Genomic DNA, 21,490 nt, shown 5'->3' on the forward strand with positions numbered 1-21,490 from the left:
ATCAGGTAAGGAGACAAAACTTTTTTACGGTTATAAATAAAAAATCACGATTTAACGGTTATTTTAACTCCGATTTTGATGATTTTTTTACAGCTACACTCCAATACAATGAATTAATTTGATCGTCAATTTAAAATATTTACAGAAGTGGATACCACAAAATCTTATGTCATGAAGATCGATGAAAATTGAGGATTTTGTAAAAGGAATAACATGAAAGCTTTGAGTTCCATTGGCAATGTTTAAACTTTTGAGAAAGGCTTCACAACAGGATTCAGGCAAACAATCCCATTCATGCAACATTCTTTTAATTAACTCCAGTAAAGTGGTGAAGATCCCGTCTAGCATTCCCGCTAAACGCTTGATCTGATATAGTCTTACAACTGCTTTCAATTTCTTAACCTTCTTACAACTTGGCCACAAATCTTGATCCGCCTCTTCAAGCAACCTAAATAAAGTCTCCATTTCGGGGTATCATCAACCAACTCTTGTCCATGTTTTACCACTTTACGAGGGCAAAATATTACGTTGACACTAAGATGCCTACAATCTTTCAATCCCTATCATGTAGGCATAACTATTAGAATTTTCAATTTCTATCTTTCAACCCTCAAACTCTACCACGATTGCAATTTTTTAATTTTCACCACCTATTATAGTAAAAACAAATTAAAATAACAACAAAAAGTTATCAAAATTATGCTCATCTAATCTATTCTAGTAAATGACAACCAAAAGTTATCAAAATAACAACAAAAACAAATTAAAATAACAACAAATTAAAATAACAATTAGAATGCAAAACAAATTAATTTAACATAATATATTCTTATATTACTAAATAGGGCAAAAGATTGTTTACTACCCTCATGTTTCGTGGTTTTCAACATTTAGTACATCAATTTTTTTTCATCCCAGAGTCATACCTAAAGTGTTAATTTTGGGACAGTTTCATACATCCGTTAGTCAAACTGTTAGTTCTCCAGTTAAGTGATAACGTGGCGCCCATGTGGACAATGATTGAGCGCCATGTGTCATTAAAAAAATATTAAAATATTAAAAATATTTATATTAAAAAAAAACCATAATCCCCTTCTTCTTCTCTACAACCTGCACCCTCCCCAGATTTTTCTTCTTCTTCTTCCCAGATTCGGTTTTTTTTTCCTTTTCTTTCTTCTGTTCTTCTTCGTCTTCTTTCTTATCTTCAGGATTTAAAATTTTAAAACAAAAAAAAAAAAAACAAAATCTGGGCTTTCACCCATCCCGACACCCTTCCTCCTTCTCCCTCCCCTCTCTTCCCTGCACCCATCCTCCCCGCACACCCACCCATTCCCCTCCTTTTCCCTCCCTTCTCTCCTCTGCAGTCCACACGGAGCCCTCCCACCCCTCCCTCCGAAGCCACTGGGAGGAGGTCAAGCGCCGTCGACACGGGGGTTATGGCAGAGATCGAAGGCCCCTTGAGGACCCATCAAGTCCGACGACCTGCAATTCCAGATTTTAATTTTTTTTATACCAAATTAATGTTAGGGTTAGGAATTGGAGGGAGGGTGAGAGATCTCCGTGTGGACTGCAGAAGAGAGAAGGGATGGAGAAGGAGGGGAATGGATGGGTGTGCGGGGAGGATGGGTGCAGGGAAGAGAAGGAAGGGTGAAGGAGGGAGGGGGTCGGGATGGGTGAAAGCCCAGATTTTTTATTTTTTTTGTTTTAAATTTTTAAATCTTGAAGATAAGGGAGGGAGAAGGAGGGAGGGGGGTTGGGATGGGTGAAAGCCCAGATTTTTTTTTTTTTTTAATTTTTAAATCCTGAAGATAAGAAAGAAGAAGAAGACGAAGAAGAAGAAGAAAAAGAAGAAAAAGAAGAAGAAGAAGAAGAAGAACAGAAGAAAGAAAAAGCTAGGGAGGGTGCAGGTTGCAGGGAAGGGATTATGTTTTTTTTTTTTTAAATATTTTTTTAATGACACATAGCGCCCAATCATTGTCCACATGGGCGCCACGTCATCACTTAACGGGAGAACTAACAGTTTGACTAACGGATGTATGAAACTGTTCCAAAATTAACACTTTAGGTATGACTCTGGGATGAAAAAAAATTGATGTACTAAATGTTGAAAACCACGAAACATGAGGGTAGTAAACAGTCTTTTGCCCTACTAAATATTACAAGTTCATGTTATATTTAATATTGTTAATTTAACATAAATGCTTATAAATATTATTCATTTCCATTTTCTCATAACAATTCAAGTGACAAAATTAATTAATTTGACTAAATATTTATTAATTTAACAAAAATAGTAGAAATTTATCTAAGTACTTAAATTAGAATTTTTAAATAAATAAACTTGTGTATCATACAATTTAAAAATTAAAGAATTTAGTGATAAAAACGTAAATTATGGAAGAATTCCGTCGTCGATCAATTCTTTATGTACTCAACTAGCTCAAATTGTAATTAAAATTAAACATAAGAGGAGAAAATAAAAATATTACAAGCAAGAAAAACTTACTGCTCTGAAAAAGGAATAAATGAAGTTGGAAGAACAAATAAGAAAGATGCAAGCGAGAACACACAGGGAGGGGTTTGTCAATTAGAAGAACGAATAGGAAAAACGCAAGAAAGGAAGAAGAAAACATGGGGGAGAGTAATCAATCTGTCGCTTAAAACCGACACTGGGTTTCAAAATATTTAAAAAAAAAACTAATTTAAAGCGATATTGGGTTTCAAAATATTAAAAAAATAATAATTTAGTATCGGTTATAAGCGACACTCATATTTTATATCGCTTAAAAGCGACACTGTTATATTTAAAGCAACACTATTTTACTTAAAGCAACACTAGTATTTAAAAATTATTAAAATGTATGTCGGTTTTAAAGCGACGCTAAATGTTTACGTCGGTTTAAAAGCGACATTAAATGTTTATGACGCTTATAAGCGACAGTAAATCCGACGTCATGTTTAATAAGTGTCGCAACTGTCTAGTCCGTCACTATATTATATTAAACCAACACCTTCTACTGACACTATAAGGCTCTTTTGTAGTAGTGACAAAGATGGCCTTCCGTACCCCCCGTTGTAGCTTTTGGTTGCTGGGAGGATGGGTTGATGCAATTCTTGTTTGTCTGTCTGTAATCTTTCCTCTCTTACTGTTGTCGTTTAGGCCTGTTAGCCTTGCTGGCTCTCTTGCCCCTCTTTGTGGCTCCTTTTTGGTTTAATCTAATTAGCTCTTTCAAAAAAAAAAAAAAAAAAAGTGTTGTGCAACAATACTATTTTACTCTCTAAGTTTAGGGGGTTTTTCAAAATGGATCACATGATTTTAATTTTCTCACATTTAATCATTAAGTTTAAAATCGTAACTTTTTTTATTGTTCTCCATTAAATTGATAATGTGATAGACATGTAACACATTTCTTAACGTAAAAGCCTTATTTGCACCACGTGGACTGAAAATTGTCTCCATGGAGTTTCAGTTTTTCCACGATTGATGTTTTGTAGCCGAAGGCGACAACCAATTGCAATTGATCCCAATGTTTTAAACCTAAATTCTATGTACGCTTAAAAACAAGTCGCAAATATGTCATGTCATCAACTTCACAAAAGATCAGATGATCAAATTGGAGGAAAGTACAAATTTTTTCGTTTTAAAACTTCATAATGCAATGTAAGAACATTGAAATCTTGTAATAATTCAAACTAAATCTAAAAGGTATAAACATAATTAATCCTTTTTAGCACATAAAGAGATAAGTAAAGAAATAAGTAAAGAAATACTTCTTAAAAATAATATAGTGCTCGATATCTTTAACCTTTGTTCCCACAAGAATAATTAGCTTGAAATTTCATACTACTTTTTCGTAAAAAGGGGGTGAAGGGAAGAGGGGAGAACTAAAATATCTGGGTTGTGAAACCCTTTGATATAGAAATGGAATGATTGAATATGTAAATTGTGTTTGATAAAAGAGCAATGTAATCAATAGCATGAGGAGTTTGAATTTGCTCACCACCTTCACTTGGTGCTGAGTATTACTACTTTTTTTAGAAGGCGCTATGTGTTCGCTGAGTTAGCTATAATTAATTTATTTAATTTTTATATATACAACATATATTATTAAAATCAGAGATTTTTCCCAACTCGTATTTGCTCTGCCGCTATAATTCAAAAATGCTATCAGACTATAAGTAATTTTTACTCAAGACAAGAAAATGAGAGCCAATTGGCAATTCCAATTAGACAAAAGGGATCAACTTTGGCAAGGAATTAGCCAAAAAGAAAACGTCTTTGGCCCTTTGGGTGATGATCTGATTAATTGATTAAGCAAATGAAATTAAGTTTGTTAACCATCCAGCGCCCTATGCAGATGGTGCTTTAGTGCGGTGATGAAAAACAATAATATCTATTCATCCTGGTGTAAACTTGATCCCCACCAATCGCCCTCCTCCCTAATATCCAGCGCCCTATATATAATTGTGCCGAGGCTTCTACTTTCTATATTATGATTCCCTTGCTTCAAAGCCAAGCACAATCCTTGCAAATATCTCTTCCATTAAAAAAACCCCAATAAAAAAGTAATGAAATTTTGGCCCAATATCAATTCATCACAAAAGACACGTTCACTTCCAGTTCCACATGAACCCTCATTTTATACTCCACCGAACAAACACTTTGGTTTCCTTAACTTCAAAGCTAAGCACACAAAAAACTATTCAGTACACATATATTCCCTCCACAGCCATGATGGTCCATTGCATCAACCACATCATTACCAAACACATAAATGTTAACAAAAGCTTCCCAACCAATTCTACACCCCTCTAGCTCCCATTCCCCTTGATATTCATTACTTCTTCCCAGCCATCAATATGCTCTTCTTCTTATCCCTCTTCCTTCTCTTTTCCTTTCCCCATGTCACATTTTCTGCCCATTGCACCACCGCCGCCGCCGCCAAAACCTTTCAAAAATGCATCACACTCCCTACCCAACAAGCCTCCATAGCATGGACTTTCCATCGCCACAATGCCACCCTAGACCTTGTTTTCTTTGGTACTTTCATATCTCCTTCTGGGTGGGTTGGGTGGGGCATCAACCCGACCTCCCCGGAAATGACTGGCACACGTGCTCTAATTGCCTTTCCGGACCCTAGCACCGGTCAAATAGTTCTCCTCACTTACCTCTTAGACCCAACCACAAAGCTCCAAAAACGCCCTCTCCTCTCTCGCCCTCTTGACATCCACATTCTCTCCTCGTCCGCCACCCTATACGGCGGGAAATTAGCCACCGTCCACGGCGGTGCTGCAGTCCAAATCTTCGCTACATTAAAACTCGCGCCGAACAACACAAAGCTCCATCACGTGTGGAACCGCGGCCTCTACGTCCAAGGCTACTCGCCAACCATACACCCAACCACAGCCAACGACCTTTCATCCATTACGACATTCGATGTCATGTCAGGCACAACGGCCACACGTCACTCCAACATTGGCACACTCAGAACAGTGCATGGCATCATGAACGCCATTGCATGGGGCATCATGCTCCCCATTGGAGCAGTGCTTGCACGCTACCTCAGGCACGTACAATCATTAGGGCCCACATGGTTCTATGTGCACGCTGGGGTCCAACTGTTTGCTTTTTTCCTAGGGACTGTAGGGTTTGCTATTGGTATTAGGCTTGGGGATATGTCACCTGGGGTCCAGTATGGGCTCCACAGGAAGCTAGGGTTTGCAGCATTTTGCTTGGGAGGGTTGCAAACCCTAGCACTATTGTTTAGACCTAAAACTACAACCAAGTTCAGGAAGTACTGGAAATCTTACCACCATTTTGTTGGGTATGCATGTGTGGTGCTGGGTGTGGTGAATGTTTTCCAAGGTTTTGAGGTGATGGGAGAAGGAAGGTCTATTGCTAAACTGGTTTACTGTTTAGGATTGTCCACACTGATTGGGGTTTGTATTACTTTGGAGGTGAATTCTTGGGTGGTTTTTTGTAGAAAACCAAAGGAGGAGAAGCTGAGGAGGGAAGGTTTAGTTGGAGCGTCTGATAAAGGCAGTGGAATCCTCAGTTGATCAGAGGCATCACGTACTTTAACAAAACGATACTTCTCAGGCCTATGGAAAATTGTCGACCGACGAACAAATTTGTTCGTTGGAAGGTCTTTCAGGAGCCCTTTTTTTGCTTTCAAGAACCATATTTATAGCTGCAATTTTGGTTCGCTTTTTTCATGCTTTTGTAGAAGAGGTGAGATCATAGAGAAAGTTGTTGTTGATGTTTTTCCATTACCACAGTTTCACTCAAAAGCTTATAAGTCGAGTTTTTTACTCTTGGCACTATCCAAGTCTTTCGATCTGGGTTAACAACTATCAAATGCTCAATTTGTTTAGAACAATTCTTAGATTCTTAGGTTGTTTAGTAACAAAACTTGTTTACAGTTTTACTCGATACTTCGTTGCGTTTATGACTCAGGATGCTCAATCCACAGAGGAAGCCCAAGCTGCGAAAGAAAGTGGACTAGTAAAAGGATGGAAGCCCCCGTCCCACATCGACCAAAACAAAGTTCACAAACTGCTTTATATATTCCTACTTGATAGCACTGCTTGTCCCTTCGGGGACATCCGATAAAATTGGAACGATACAGAGAAGATTAGCATGGCCCCTGCGCAAGGATGACACGCATAAATCGAGAAATGGTCCAAATTTTTTTTGTCATTTTTACATGATTTCTTTTTTATTTTTGTAATTTTAAAATCACCAAAAAAAAATTTAGTGTGATTGTCATCCCATTAAATGGTATTACTACACTAAATATTAAAAAAGTTGCGAATGTGACTTTTAATTATTACCATTAATCTTCGTATTATAATATGAGTCGATAATATAATCGAAATTACCAAACCTATGATATAATTGTACTAGCCGTTGTCATTATAACTACAATTAATATACGTTATAATATGTGGGAAATATATAACACCATGTTGGAATATGAAGGTCGCTACAAAAAAAACTCCCGACATACATCCAATTTTTATTTTTAGAAACCCACCATTAAATTTACATACTTCTCTGGACAACCATGTAAAATTTTAATATTCCTAAATCATCCCACTTAAAAATAGAGAAAAAAAAATTGGCACAACCACTCAAACCCCCTCCCAAACCTTTTCTTCTTCTGCCTATCCTCATTCTTATCCAAGAACAGCAAATCCCATTCTCCACCCAACCCAGAGCCCATCTCCCTCACCAATCTTATCCAAATTGATGGCAAAAGCTATGAAGATCCATTGCAATAAGAAGTTGGAGAAAAACACCCATTTGCGGATCTGAGATGATTGAGAGAGCAATAGAGCATGGAATTGGCTGGGATAGAGTTAGCTAGGGATTTTAATGGTAGAGGGGCAGCGAAAGGTTTCTTATCAGCAAAGGTCAAACATTTTGCCCTTCCCTTTGAAAGGGAATATTTTTGCTCACTATCAGTAAGCCATGGTGATGTTCACCATCATATTTATCATCATTGGATAAATTTAAATTTCAAGATATGTGTAGTGTATTACAAATCTCAAAAGTTAAACTCATTCAAAGAAAAGAACTCAAGCCCGTACTCGGCTTGGCAAAAAATTACAAATAAAATATAAATGGAATTGTCAAGAATGGGATTTGAACCCATGCCCTTTCGGACCAGTACCTGAAACTGGCGCCTTAGACCAACTCGGCCATCTTGACATTATTGATTAATTTTCGAGTATATAAAATATAACATTCATAAAAAAACAACTACTCCAGTGAACGCCAACTTCTCTCCCTTAACAAAAGATATTTTCCCAGCCAATGACTAGGTAAAACATTTAAATAATCTTACTCATATTCAATTGTTATCATAACAACTTGTCGTGAGTTTGCCTAGTGAATCCATGAGCCAAACTTTTCGTATTAAAATGAGGCTCGATAGAGAGGCGAGAGTCAAACTCTTATCATGAGCATTCAAAATATCTGGAGGCAAACGTTCTATAAATTCAACTTATATCACTTTCAAATAGAAGTTTGGGTATCCAGCATTGTTGGCCGCCCATTAGCTTTTCGTATCATTGTTTGGTGGTGTAGAATTTGCATCTTGAATAGTTACCGCAGGCAGTAAAAAGTTGAAAGAGATTGATCACAAATTCAAATGGTCTTAGTAGTAAAAACTAGAAGGTCTAAAAGGCAATAAAAAGGTGGCAGTTGCCAATCCTCCTCTTTCTTCCTTTTTCTGCTTTCAACTTTTTGGCTCCTAATATTCGAGAGATAAAAAGCAAAAAGGAAGCAAATGAGAGTGGAAGGAAGAAATGTTGGTCTCTCTTTTGTACAAGATCTTCTCTTTCCTTTTTTATCACTTCCAAAGATTTTCAAACTTAAATGATGGCTTACTTTGCCTGATCGGTAACCACCAAGACATTCTTCCTTGGTGGAGAGAAGGAGAGCAACTTAGATGTATACATCACCTTCGTAGGTACGTAGCGTTCCGATTCAATAACTTAATGTCATGTAGAGCAACTTAGATGGATTCATTTCATGTTATTACGACGTTCCAGTCCAATACCATAATCGCTTGTAGAAAAACTTAGATGAATTTGGTACACGCCATGGTGCACTTGGTCCATCTAAAAGGTTTAATTTTCTACTCATTGTTTTTTAGCCTAACTACATTTTCTCCTTAGGTTTAGCGACCGAAGACGTACTTGACGTAGGTTTTTTGACGTATGTCTTCAAAAAGTGGTCACGGAGTTTCAATTTTCTACCAATGCGCCTTGAGAATACGAGATTGTATCAACTCATAAGAATTGAAGACGTCTTTGATGTTTTTGGGCTGACATGGAAGCCACATTCGCACCAATTTAATGTCCCACGACAAGTAATCATACAATTCCATCTCGATGGTGCAGGTGTGACTTCTACATCCGCCCAAAAACGAATCTCGCATTTACCACATCATCAATTAAACAGAGGATCAAACAGTCAAAGCAAAGTAAAGAACCAAAAACATTAAACATAACCACATACCAAAATAAAACTTGACAATTGCTGCATACCAAGTCCTCAAAGTGTAAGAATCAGAATATGGGATGGCTTATTACTAACTGGGTAAACCCTTAAACGTTTCACACTAACAAATCAACAGTAATTTCAGGTACAAAAAGAAAATAACAGAATAATGGAAGAAAAAAAATGAATAAAAAAAAAAAAGCATTCGCTGAGCATAACCAATTGCCAGAGATGTTACAGATGAAAACTCTAGGAAAGAAAAAGAATATATATATCAGTCTATCTTTTCTGTTTTTTTTTTTTTTTTTTTTTCGTTTTCGCGTTTTGGGTATCGTCGCCTCACCGGAGATGCATGATACACGTCTGACTATATCCCGCAATCTGATTTTACATCTCACTCAAAAGACCGAAAGAAAAAACCTAAAATCGGTAACTCAAAACTCAAAGCATTAACACAAAATCCATCTTAACTTGTTCTATCTCTCTACTTTTACTTCTGCAAACAGGGCACTCCAGTTAGCTCTTCTTACTAACCAAATTTCTTTTACTGACATATATAAACGAGGGCAGTGTGCAAAATTCACAATTCACCTGCTTCGCCAGATTATCTTCACCTACAATGTCGTGATATCAGAAACGAACGATGGTTCCTAGGCAGCGATTCCTGAAAGAAAACAGGTGGAAAGAGGATTTTAAGCATCAGGAATTGGTAGAGTTTTCAGTTATATATACATATTTGTATTTCCGACAAGTTATCATCTATTCATCTATCTGAGAACAAGATATAGCATAAAGGTTAATGTGTTTTGTTACCAACAGGTTCAATTGACGATGACGAATTCATGGAAATCACTTTGCACTCAGGTATTGATTACAAAAGCTAAACTAGAAAGTTTCCCAACAGAGAGCTTATGCGAACAACATGTTTCACCTTTTAGAATTGTTGCAACATTCCATTTTAACAAGCAATATGCCACCGTTATAATCTAAATAGTGATCGTTCAAAGGTGGCAAGACTTATAACAATCTGACCATCAAATATGAAGAGACAATATGGATCACGAAATGAGATTCCAATGATTCATTAAATTTCCTATCCCCCTCTTTTTCTGTTAGTTGTTAAGTATCTTTGACAAATGCATCCAGAGACAGAAAACCGTACAGATTGCCAAATTATATCTTCCCTCTCCACTTCAGAACCCTACTTAGTGCTTTGGATTTCTTAAACTAACAAACTCAGAAAGGTTATGTAAAGGTCGAGAGAAAATAAATATTATATTTTCAGTTCAAAAATATATATATTTTTTCAGAGAGAATCATATTTTAACCAGAGACTCAAAAAACTTAATTTTAGACTTCTTTAGATTTCTACATTTCTCTCAGTATCTTCCTTGATTGAATTAAAAAAATAACAGGCATAAAACTCGGACAACTGTTAAGCAGTATACTTAAGAACGAACTGCCTTGAAGATGAAACTATGAAAACAAAGCCACTTTTCACGTAAATATATTCTAGATGAGAGAATAAAGGAATCAACTTAATTTGTGAAAAGCACATACTGGATCTCTGGAAGGACAACGTCAAGAGCTTCATAAAACAAGAAGGATCTACTTTATATTTCAACCATTAAGGGAATGTGATTGCACAATCTATAGTCTAAAAGAAAAAAATGATTCATATACTTTTCTTTTCTATGACCCATAACACATGCGCCAACAGATAAGATGAGAGAGCTCATTCAAAAATCTAGAATGGCCAATAAACAAGAAACAACGTTAAATTCATCCACAAAAAACATGAAAGCAAACAAACACAAGAGAAATTGATGAAAGCTGCCTAACCTTCTTATCAGAAACAAAAGAGCAGAAGTTTCTTTGGAATCACATAAGCAGAAGTTTCTTTGGAATCACATAAGCAAGAAGCGAAACTGATGAAACGCCCTACCAACACTATAATACAAAATGGCTGATTGTCTCATCAACCCTGAACAGTCAATACCCATTTGGGACAATTGTCTCCCTAATTCCCAAGAGGTCAATGGTCGTATCTAGTTAAGTAGCGAAGAAGCTCATTGTCCAGCTACAACTTCTACCAACACCAAACAAAAGCCAACTAAAATTGTTTCACCAGTAACCCCAACATTGAAAGCCTTTTGCTTTTATCTCAAAGTCCCAGTTTTTCTATTCCTCAACTGAACCCGCATAAAAGCTAATAAGCCTAGGACTCCAAAGCAATACACTCAATACAAATAGCTGGCTTCAAAAGAGTCTTTAAAGATGATGTGATATAGGAAAGTAAAAGTTGCATCTCTGTGGTAACAAATTTATCAGCCAGTATCAACTATCAAGGCTATAAATGAAGAATTGCGTGGAAAATAATCTAGAGGACTAAACAAGAAGCAAAGAACCACAGAGGTACATAGTGTAACAATCACAAGGTAGCAATGTGGTGTCATGTGAGCAGCCATTAGGGAACAATGTAACCAACAGGATAAAGGACTTCATAAGTTCAGCTTGATGAACTGGGATGAGTGTAACAATCAGATAAGAAATATCATGTTTCACTGGATCTATTGAATTACTAACTAGACCAGTCACAAAACTCAATACGCAGCGCAACCAGGAGCTTAACAAGAGCTTTTCCTATTCCTATTTTTTTTCAATAACATAGACCATAACACAGAAAACCTACAAATTTAGGATCAAATCCTGGGTTTGACTGTCCCTAAATAAATTACGATAAAGTTCCCTATCTTCCAAAAAAAATTAAAACTACAAAACATACCAAGAAAATAGATGAAAAACAGAAGTTGCATAAGATATTAATTAAGTGGCACTAACCTGTGTTTGACTGTCTCTTATTAACACTATAACCACCAACATAACCAGGAGAACTCATAGCTGAAACATCAGAAGCTGTGCCGCCAAGCCCATAACCAAAAGGAACAGACCCATCTTGCTCGGAATTTGATGATCTCCAAGTAGGGTCTCCATAAACTGAATTACTACTGTAAAGGTCAGCCAAGGACCCATCGAAACCACCACCATTTGATGCAGCAAATGAAGATGTAGGGGCCACACTTGCACCACTGTTTCTTCCATACCCTCCAGTTCCCAGACCGTAACTGTTATCCCCAACTCCATAACCAAGGTTCCTGCTATTGTTAGAAACATTATTTCCTCCGCCTTGAGCCGGCATTACTGAAGAAGGCCAATTAGCTCCAGTATTTCCAAATGTACTTCCTCCAATGGTCCCACTTCCTGATCTGATGTAAGCATTAGAATTTGTGGAGTTAAGACCACCACCCCCATCCCCCCACAAGTTTCGAGTCACTGAGCTGAAAAATGAAGATGTGTTTCCTCCATTACCGCCATCATACCCAATGGGATTGCTAAACCTATTTGAATTATTGATATAATAAGGACTCAATCCACCCCGTCCATAGTTCATATTATTATTATTATTATTATTATTATAATTTGCATTCCCTCCAAAACCTGGGCTCAACCCTGGCTCATAATTCATACCCATTCCATAACCAGAACCAAATGGAGGAAATCCACTACGACCACCAGCAACTGGACTGAATCTACCAAGTCCATAGCCTCCACCTGCATTTGGAGTATACCCCTGAGTGTAGCCATTAAGGAAGCTATTGACCCTACTCAGACCGTAGTTGTATCCACCAATAGGGCTGCGACTAGGGCCAGGCGATAACTCTTTGGGAACTGCACGCTTGACCTCAACCATCTTCCCGTTCAGTTCATGAAATGTCTTAAGCAAAACCTTGTCCACTGCCTCTTCTGAATCATAAGTGATGAATCCAAAGCCTCTCGGTCTCTGGGTGTTGTGATCATACATCACCACAACATCTGTGATTGTCCCAAACTGCTCAAAGTACTTCTTGAAGTCACTCTCTGTGACAGTGGATGCTAAACCTCCAACGAAAATTTTTCTTGTGCGGCCTGGACCTGGAGAACCATGGATGCTGCCACTGCTTCTTCCCAATATGTTTTGGTCATCCCTTGGAACAGCCCTTTTGGCCTCAACCTGAGAATAGATAACACATCGGTAAAAATGAAGATGAAATGATACAAGCATTACAAATTAATTGATCAGCTCAGAATAATACAGCAATGCATTAACAAAACTGACAGAAGGAAAGATAAAAGAATGAGAAGCATGATTTACTGTTGCTGAATTTGAAATTTAGTTGAACACAGAACCACAGTAAAAATGAATTCCTGCAATTACAATTTCAGATCCGTAACTCCTATAAGAAAATGACTTTTCCTTTACATTTTGAGTGATTCAAAACTAAAAGCATAATGCTACATGATGAAACACAGTGAAAATAAGAATGTAACCAAAGGCTAAAACTGGTTTAAACCAAAAGGAAGTAGTTTGCTTACCATCCTTCCATCAATGTTGTGCTTCTCCATTATGACGCTGTCCGCAACCGCTGGGTCAGAAAATACTACAAAACCGAAACCACGAGCACGGCCTGTGGTCCGATCTTTCATGATCACTGCTTCTACCACCTCCCCAAAACTACTGAAATACTCTTTTAGACGCTCTTCATTTGTATCCCAAGATATGCCGCCAATAAACAACTTACCACTATCGGATTGCATTTTTTCCTACAAGCCAAAAGTACTACATCAACTCAAGCTTTGAGAAAATCCACAAATGCAAATCACACTATCCACCTCAAAGCAAAAACACGAACTTTATCGAAATTTCAAACCCAATTGGAAAATGAAGGATTCAACGGATGATCCAATAGAATTCTATTTTAAAAACAGAAGCTAAAGGTATTCCAGCAGAATGAGATGCAAGCAATTATCTAATCCAATCTCACAGCAACACCAGCAGCTCAAATAAAAATCTCTCCTTTATCCACAATAAACACCAACCTAATCGAAACCAAATGCGGATTAATATAAACAACAATCCAAAGTAGAAAGATCAGTACCTTGCTATGAAATATTGCAAAAGCGCAGATTGTAATCCGATTCGGAAACAAGTAATCCCGGATTCAATTCAGAAACGACCGATCCTGCACCGATCAAATACTGAACCGCAATTTAGAACACCTGGAAGAAAACCCAACAGAAAATATCAATCAGAAAAAATCAGCTGGATCCAAATCCACATCCCCAATTCAGAAAAAAAGATCAAAAATCAAAAACCCAAATCAGATTATCATCATACCCACCGATTAAACAAAAACCCAGATGCCAAACCTTGAAGAAAACTAAGATCTGAGAGGAGGCACTCTAGGAATAAGAACAGAGGGCATGTTCAACCTCCTCTCTATATATGCCCCCTCCAACCTTTGTATTTGTCCTTTCAATGGTGGTATTTGATTACCAAATACAAATTTAGTTACCAAACAGATGGGTGAGAGATTAAAAAAATGTATATTTCTAGAGAGAGAAACAGAGGCTGTAGAGAGAGAAAGATAAGGTGCTTGGAGGGTCTGGTGAGGAATATATAGCCTCTCTGTAAATTGCGATGATGAAGATTTTCACCTTCTTTTTCTATTTTTTTAACTTTTTTTTAGGCTTTTTTCCTGAATTTCTGACTGCAAAATTTGAAAATTTGAGAAATGGGTAGTAAGAAATTTACCCAAAAAACAAAATTTAATCAGAAATAAAGTCGTGGAGATTTGGTAATGAAGAATGTCTGATCTGATAGTACAAAGAGAAGAGGATCACTTTGTGGCTTTGTCCCTCCCGTTCATTCCTTTTATACTTAATGGGAAAACACCTCCATTGTAAGGTTTCACACATAACCTGCGCCGTGCCGTATGAAATTTAAACCCACATCGAAGTGGGCCCAACGCCATACTAGCCGTTGATTTTGATGACTTTTGCTTGATCTACTTTGATCTTCATTTTGTTTTCTAATTTACATACTTTACCATTTTATTTTCTTTTCTTTTCTTTTCTTTTCTTATGGTAAATTTTAGGCTTTTTTCTTTTCTTTTCTTTTTTCTCTAGAGTTGTGATTCATATTAAGCATATGAGTTTTGAGTGCCACTAAAACCAAGAAAAAAATTTGAGTGTATTTTATTATTACTTAACTTACTTTTTTTATCCACCGTAAAAGGAAAAACGACAGTGTGTAATAAACATCTCATCTTTTAGAAACATCGTTGAGATCTGACGCTCTAACTCGTCTAACTCAAATTGCCTTTTGCTTTCTTGAATCTACTTTATTTGGTGTTTAGGCATCGTATTCTCTATGCCAATACAATGTCAGAGTTTTTGTTCTCACATGATCTTTGTGTGACATGAGATTTAGCGATCCTATTGATTTTGCAATCTTGCAGTTTCAGGTGAACTAGGCTTTCAATGAAAGGTTTGAAGTCTTCTTATTGCTTCGTAGTTAGTCATGTAATATTTTTCATAACTCGTTTGTAAAAACCTTTTTAAAATTGACCTGTTTATGAATATCTCTGTAACGTCATTTATTTAGCGAATGACATATCCTACATTTTTCAAAAGTGAATGTGGTATACGTCACTCGTCTAAACACTATTCACTAAATAGAGAAATTCTAAGGGTTTTGATTCCCTCCCTTGTAAAAATTAATAATAAAAATAATAAAAATTAAAATTAAAAAAAAAAACTGTGGCAAAGAAAAATACTTGTGTTTATTTTACTTTTCAAATACTAATTTTAAACTAATCCATGCAAAATTAAACTTGTAATGCAAATTGACATTTTTAAACATTTTATAGCCTTTTTTTTACTACACATTGGTAACAAAGTAATTTCCCCTTCGTGCAATCAAGATACTACTGTGAACACGGAAAATTCCTGAAACGAAAGAGACAAGAACAACGTGCACAAACAAATATTTGTATTTTGATGATTTTGGGTTACAATCTCTTTTAACTTGATCCTCTGATTCGATCTCCGTAAGGTGTTGATTTATGGATATTTTGTTGATCCAAGGGCCGTGGAGGCTTGATTTTGGATGAACTGTTGGAAGTTTCTTCAAGGGTCGTGGGCTTGATCTTTGAAGGTGGATTTGAGCGAATCTTCAAGGAGCCGTTGAGGCTTGATCTTGAGGATGAGTGTTTCTTCAAGGGCCGTTGAGGCTTGATCTTGAATAACGGTGATGAACAGATCTTCAAGGGCTTTTGGGCTTGATCTTGAAGAGCAGTGATGAACAGATCTTCAAGGGCTTTTGGGCTTAATCTTGAAGAACGGTTGGATGTGTGTGGATTTGTCGACGTTGTTGATCCAAAGGGTCGTTGGGGCTTGATCTTGGATGAACGGATGATGAACGATGGTGCTTTCTTCAAGGGCCGTCGGGGCTTGATCTTGAATTGGTGGATGATTATTGATCCAAAGGGCCGTTGGAGCTTGATCTTGGAAGAACGATGAACGAAGAACGAAGAGCACTTTCTTCAAGGGCCGTCGGGGCTTGATCTTGAATTGGTGATTGTTAATCCAAGGGTCGTCGGGGCTTGATCTTGGAAGAACGATGAACGAGAAACGAAGAACACTTTCTTCAAGGGCCGTCGGGGCTTGATCTTGAATTGGTGGATGATTGTTGATCCAAAATGCCGTTGGGGCTTGATCTTGGAAGAACGATGAACGAAGAGCACTTTCTTCAAGGGCCGTCGGGGCTTGATCTTGAATTGGTGATTGTTAATCCAAGGGCCGTCGGGGCTTGATCTTGGAAGAACGATGAACGAGGAACGAAGAACGCTTTCTTGATTCTTCGGGAACCTGGATGCTTGAGAGCTTCGGAGTTTCAGAGCTTCAGAGCTTCAAGAATTTTGCCTAATGATTTTTTGGTTCCTTTAAATGAATGAATTAGCCTTCTATTTATAGAAATTTCCAAGGCCTAATTTTGAATATAATATTCCAGATGAAATAAGTCGTTTCTGCCAGGTGTTGACACGTGTCCTGTTTGATGACTTTTCCAACTTATTTTGATTTTTTGTTTAGACACACGCTACGTGTAAAATTTATGTAATACATGAGTGTTGAAACTTTGATTTATCGGTTAACATTTATTTACCGAATTTTCGATGTCTACAACTACATGAGGCGTTAGAGTACTCTTAACTCTTAGATAAAATGGTACACCAAAACATAGCACGTTGCTACAAGAATGCATCCATAAAAGTTTGAACTCTTGATTGAAAATTTCAAATGTTTGCTCGCTTAATTTCTACTAAAATTTTTACAATTTTTATGTAAGATGTTTATAAGGGAAAGTACTTGGAAAACCCAAATATTATATGAAACAAATAGTTGATGACTTGAAATTTGGCCACGAATGGATTTGCCTTTTGTAATAGGATAGTGTTATTCGCATATTCATTTTTACTTTTTACATATCTCTCTTAATTTTTTTATTGTCAGATTGAACAGATTGAAGACGATCAATGACATTATATAAGGATGTGTGAAAGATAAAATTAGTGTGTGAATAACACTATTCTAGTAATATAAGGCGATTAGAAGTTGCTACAAAATGCTTGCAGCTGATTGATGCGATTGGAGAGGCGTTTGTCAGTTGGAGGCGTGAAAGCTTGCACATCCAGTTGGTTCCTTGTAGCAGAGGCGGTGGAAGAAGAAGATTAGGGTTTCTTTTGTACTTTTGGGCTTTTTTTTTGTTTAACTTTGTTGGCCCCTTTGTGCTTGTACTTAGTTGGATTTGGGCTTTGGTTTGGGGTCCAATTTTGCTTCGTGTTAATCTTGTAACTGGGCCTCTTGGGTATTTGTTTTTTGTACTTTATGGTTGTTGCCCTTAAATATTATTTCCAGTTTACCAAAAAAAAAAAAAAAAAAACGAGTTCAAACAGAACCACCACCCATGTATTTCTTTAAGCAATATATTTGAAGAGAAGAATTTTATACTAAAGCAATCAATTAAAATGTATTTAACTATTGAGTTTTGCCAAACATTAATTTTGCCAAAAAAATTACAAGTCAAACATTAATATAAAATTTAGCTATAATGTGTACATTTAATATAATTATTATCATTTCAACGGCTAGATCATGAGATTGTGTTAAATACATATATCCAGTGAATTATATATGACCGTCAAGTAATAATTATATATTTAATATAATTTTTAATGCATCGATATATTTATCCTAAAGAATAAAAATATATATCATTAAATAATAGTACTAAGTGACAAATGTTTGAACACTTCGAATCAAAACATAAGAATAATAGTTCACGATCACAACTTAAAACGAAACCACGACATGTCTAAAGGGTTTGTCAATCAAAACGAGAAATATGACCACCTTTATTTACCATTTGTTAATAATAATATAAAAAAAACATTGTTTTTTCTTCTTTTTATCATGGGAACATTCAATTGTGAACCACGATTATCCATCATTTTCAGGCTTAGAGGAGGTTGAGAATTGCACTTTACCAGTGGCCATGATCAAGTAGATTCGCTAAACCACTTGTAGTGGTTAATAAAAGAACATTATTGACAATTACAAATTTACCATCTAACTCCCTTTCTAAGAAAAAAGGACTTAAAAAAATTATTATTGAAGGGGAAGAGGGTTTGAAACTATTATAATGATTAAAGGAAGGTGAAACTTTCGAACCTGGGATGCATGGATATAGAAACTTAACCCGTAGAATATTAGACCACATGTTCTCCTTCTAAGAAAAAAGGATTGTAATGTAATATCCTTTAAAGTTGCAGCAAGTAAAAAGGACTTCGTAATCTTTATGAATGAATGGTAATACCTATTGGTTAATCGCTTTGGCAACATTAAAGCAATTGCATAATGTAACCAACCTAGTTGCAGTGGTGGATTTAGGAATTGTTTATTGGATGAGCGAGGTATAAGTTCTTGTTGGCGGGAGGGGCTTAGGCTAAGGCTTAAAATAGTTCCGTTGTCATTTGGTCTTAACTCTTGTTAAACTACTCATACAACAAGAGGCAAGACCAAATAACAACCAAACAATTTTAAGATACCCTTGCAAATTAAGGACCAGAAACATATAGTAAAGTTTGCAACCCTTGTACTCATAATTCTCACCAACTGAAATTAATTAGGAAGAAAACATGACAACAAAACGAATGATATATTGGGATGATACGGCTCTTCTCATTGGGATGTTTACCAACTCCAACTGACTTAAGATTTTATTTATGAATCAATGATTCAATAGTTAGTGACATATGTTACTCTACCGATTTGCATGCCTATGGCGCCATATTCACACTGCATTTACGGTATATTTATTTATTTTAACAAACGATATTATCTACACTAAGGAGATGGATGTAGTTTTGGCGAGAATCAAACCTAAGACCTCTCAATTACAAGTGAAGATGAATACCATTAGACTGTTGTACTAAGTGGTCACACTACATTTATGTTAATAAGCAAAGTTTAACTCGAAAATTACCCAATTTTATAAGAGTGGTGCAATCCACACGCCTTTTTTTTTTAATCTCTCACACTCCGGTCAATTTCAACTGTCGGATTGAATGAATTGAAAAAAATTAAAAGACAAACTTAACAAGAGATGTGTGCATAAGATGTAAAAATGGATGTGTCATGTGTGGACAGCACTGCCCTTTCATAAATAGATAAAGTAACCTCAAGTATCATATATCTAACAAAAATTGACATTCGTAAATTTCGCATAGTGATCAATAAATATGACAAAGAAGATTAATCTACGATGCTCTTACTGTTATTATATCTCAATATGTACTTTTTACGCACGAGTGAGCATTAATTCTGTTTATACCATATTTAGGGTCTCATATTTAGATCTCGTACAAATACTCGAGGGACTTAAATGTAATTATGTGATCAAGGAAAGGGCAAATATGTAATAAGTGAGGAGTCCTTATTCTATAAAAGGACCCCTCACCCTCACAATTAGCGGAGGCCATTTTCTGGAGCCTTCTCACCCCTCTCACGTCTCTTCTCATTACAGAGGTTCTCTCCCTCACCTCTCAGAGAAATATACAATCAGTGTGGACGTAGCCCAAACCTTGGGGTGAACCACGATACATCTTGTGTCATTTACATTACTTGCAGATTCACGGCCGGATTTACGTTGCACCAAGACGTCCGGTTTTGTGCATCAACATTTGGCGCCGTCTGTGGGAATCGATACAAAAAACTATGTCAGTTCTCTTTCATTTTTTTCATCAAACCTCACCACTGTGAATCTGCAAAAATCACAAAAACTCAAAAACCCAGTAACTTTTCTCTCTCACTCTACTATCCTCTTACACACAAGTCACAAAAAACCAAACACTCTCTCCCTCGACCTCACCGTCCTCGACCTCTACAACAACAACCTCACCGGCGACCTTCCCGTATTTTGGGCTTACTGCAAAATGTCTCCCCCAGTTGAGTCTGGGATATTAATCTTGTCTACCATCTCTGATTTTATCTTTAATTCTTTGTAGCAAAACTTGGAACACAACAACTTATCCCAGCTCTAACAAAGCAGAGAGGGATTCAGGAGAGGTTGACCTGCAAATCCCAATTCCTAACCGCAGTGATGAGAACCCCTCATCCCAATCATCACCCATCCAAGTCGTCCACAGCCCCAGCTGAGGACGACTCTGACTCGACCCGACCCACAATGCCCGGCCTCGGCGTGTCAGTGGCCGACGGGCTGCTGAAAAAGGGGGTCTGCGTGAAGCCATGGCTGCTTCTGAACTCCAGCGGACAAGCCCAGGTTGTAGAGGCCGACAAGCACACTATCATGCGGTGGACCGGTCTACCCGCTCGGGACCATCAGATCCTGGATCCACTTCTTTCGTACCCGTCTACGGTGCTGGGTCGAGAGCGAGCTATAGTTCTTGAGTTCATCTAGAGTGATAATCGCCTTGAGACAAGAGAATCGGTGGAGAAAGTTCTTGGGTTCATCCAGAGCGATAACCGCCTTGAATGACTAAAAAGATTTGAGTCACCTGTGAGTCATGAGGATGAAACACACTAGTAGTTCTCCTCTGGCAACAGGGGAAGACGCGCCCTTCAGATGGGATCACGTGAGGGTCAAGTTGAAGAAGGAAAATTGATCAAAGGTGGATATCTAGAGAGTGAGGAGTCCTTGGGAATCGACAGAGTGAGGATAAGTTCTCATTCTTCGCCACCTCAGCAGAGGCGACACACGCAAAGGGCTCTACGATGCCAACTGGGTCACCACAAACGTCTTAATCCCCGAAGACCAGGCTTCTTGCCTTTTTTTTTTGGCGTTTTCTTTCTTTCTTCCCGTTCTTGCTCTCTCTGCACGTTTTTTATCGGAGAAAATTAAAGATTTATCGGATTCCCTCCCGCCGGAATTGTCTTTTTAGCTGTTTATGCGCAAATGTCGACTACGTTTGTTGAGCAATACATGATGATGGACAGATCTATCGGTTCTTTCACCATTCCCTCAGCCTTCATCTCAACTTTTGACATCATCAGTGTTATTTTCTGGGTCCCTATGTATGACAA

At 37.2% G+C, this 21,490-nt stretch overlaps 2 protein-coding genes and 2 non-coding genes across 5 annotated transcripts; 2 read left to right on the plus strand and 2 right to left on the minus strand.

Moving 5' to 3' along the window:
- Positions 1–4,734: 4,734 nt before the first annotated feature.
- Positions 4,735–6,818, plus strand: LOC103404992 (cytochrome b561 and DOMON domain-containing protein At2g04850-like). Of its 2 annotated transcripts, none has more exons than XM_008343957.4 (2): positions 4,735–6,232; positions 6,458–6,818. In XM_008343957.4, exon 1 carries the CDS (start codon positions 4,861–4,863, stop codon positions 6,058–6,060), a length of 1,200 nt encoding a protein of 399 aa, XP_008342179.3. In that variant the 5' UTR covers positions 4,735–4,860; the 3' UTR covers positions 6,061–6,232; positions 6,458–6,818. The 2 variants fall into 2 exon arrangements, with proteins under 2 accessions (XP_008342179.3, XP_070673432.1); XM_070817331.1 differs by having other exon boundaries at positions 4,747–6,232; positions 6,474–6,818.
- On the plus strand, positions 6,591–6,693 carry LOC114822805 (U6 spliceosomal RNA). Its single transcript, XR_003770999.1, has one exon. It is a non-coding gene; the product is annotated as a U6 spliceosomal RNA (small nuclear RNA).
- Positions 6,819–7,633: 815 nt separating the features above from the next.
- TRNAL-CAG (transfer RNA leucine (anticodon CAG)) lies at positions 7,634–7,714 on the minus strand. The gene has a single exon. It is a non-coding gene; the product is annotated as a tRNA-Leu (tRNA).
- Positions 7,715–9,070: 1,356 nt separating this feature from the next.
- On the minus strand, positions 9,071–14,781 carry LOC103404991 (heterogeneous nuclear ribonucleoprotein 1-like). The gene is made up of 5 exons (XM_008343955.4): positions 14,230–14,781; positions 13,987–14,107; positions 13,424–13,651; positions 11,852–13,061; positions 9,071–9,674 (listed from the first exon to the last, which is right to left on the minus strand). Exons 3-5 carry the CDS (start codon positions 13,643–13,645, stop codon positions 9,661–9,663), a joined length of 1,446 nt encoding a protein of 481 aa, XP_008342177.1. The 5' UTR covers positions 13,646–13,651; positions 13,987–14,107; positions 14,230–14,781; the 3' UTR covers positions 9,071–9,660.
- Between the last annotated feature and the right edge of the window lie 6,709 nt (positions 14,782–21,490).

The sequence above is a fragment of the Malus domestica genome, chromosome 17, assembly GCF_042453785.1.
Source record: "Malus domestica chromosome 17, GDT2T_hap1".
NCBI classification, from domain to species: domain Eukaryota; kingdom Viridiplantae; phylum Streptophyta; class Magnoliopsida; order Rosales; family Rosaceae; genus Malus; species Malus domestica.

Coding starts and splice junctions, on each gene's coding strand:
- LOC103404992 (XM_008343957.4), top strand. CDS start 4,861: ATGCTCTTCTTCTTATCCCTCTTCCTTCTCTTTTCCTTTCCCCATGTC.
- LOC103404991 (XM_008343955.4), bottom strand. CDS start 13,645: ATGCAATCCGATAGTGGTAAGTTGTTTATTGGCGGCATATCTTGGGAT. Junction 13,062..13,423: donor ACAACATTGATGGAAGGATG/GTAAGCAAACTA, acceptor ATCTATTCTCAG/GTTGAGGCCAAAAGGGCTGT.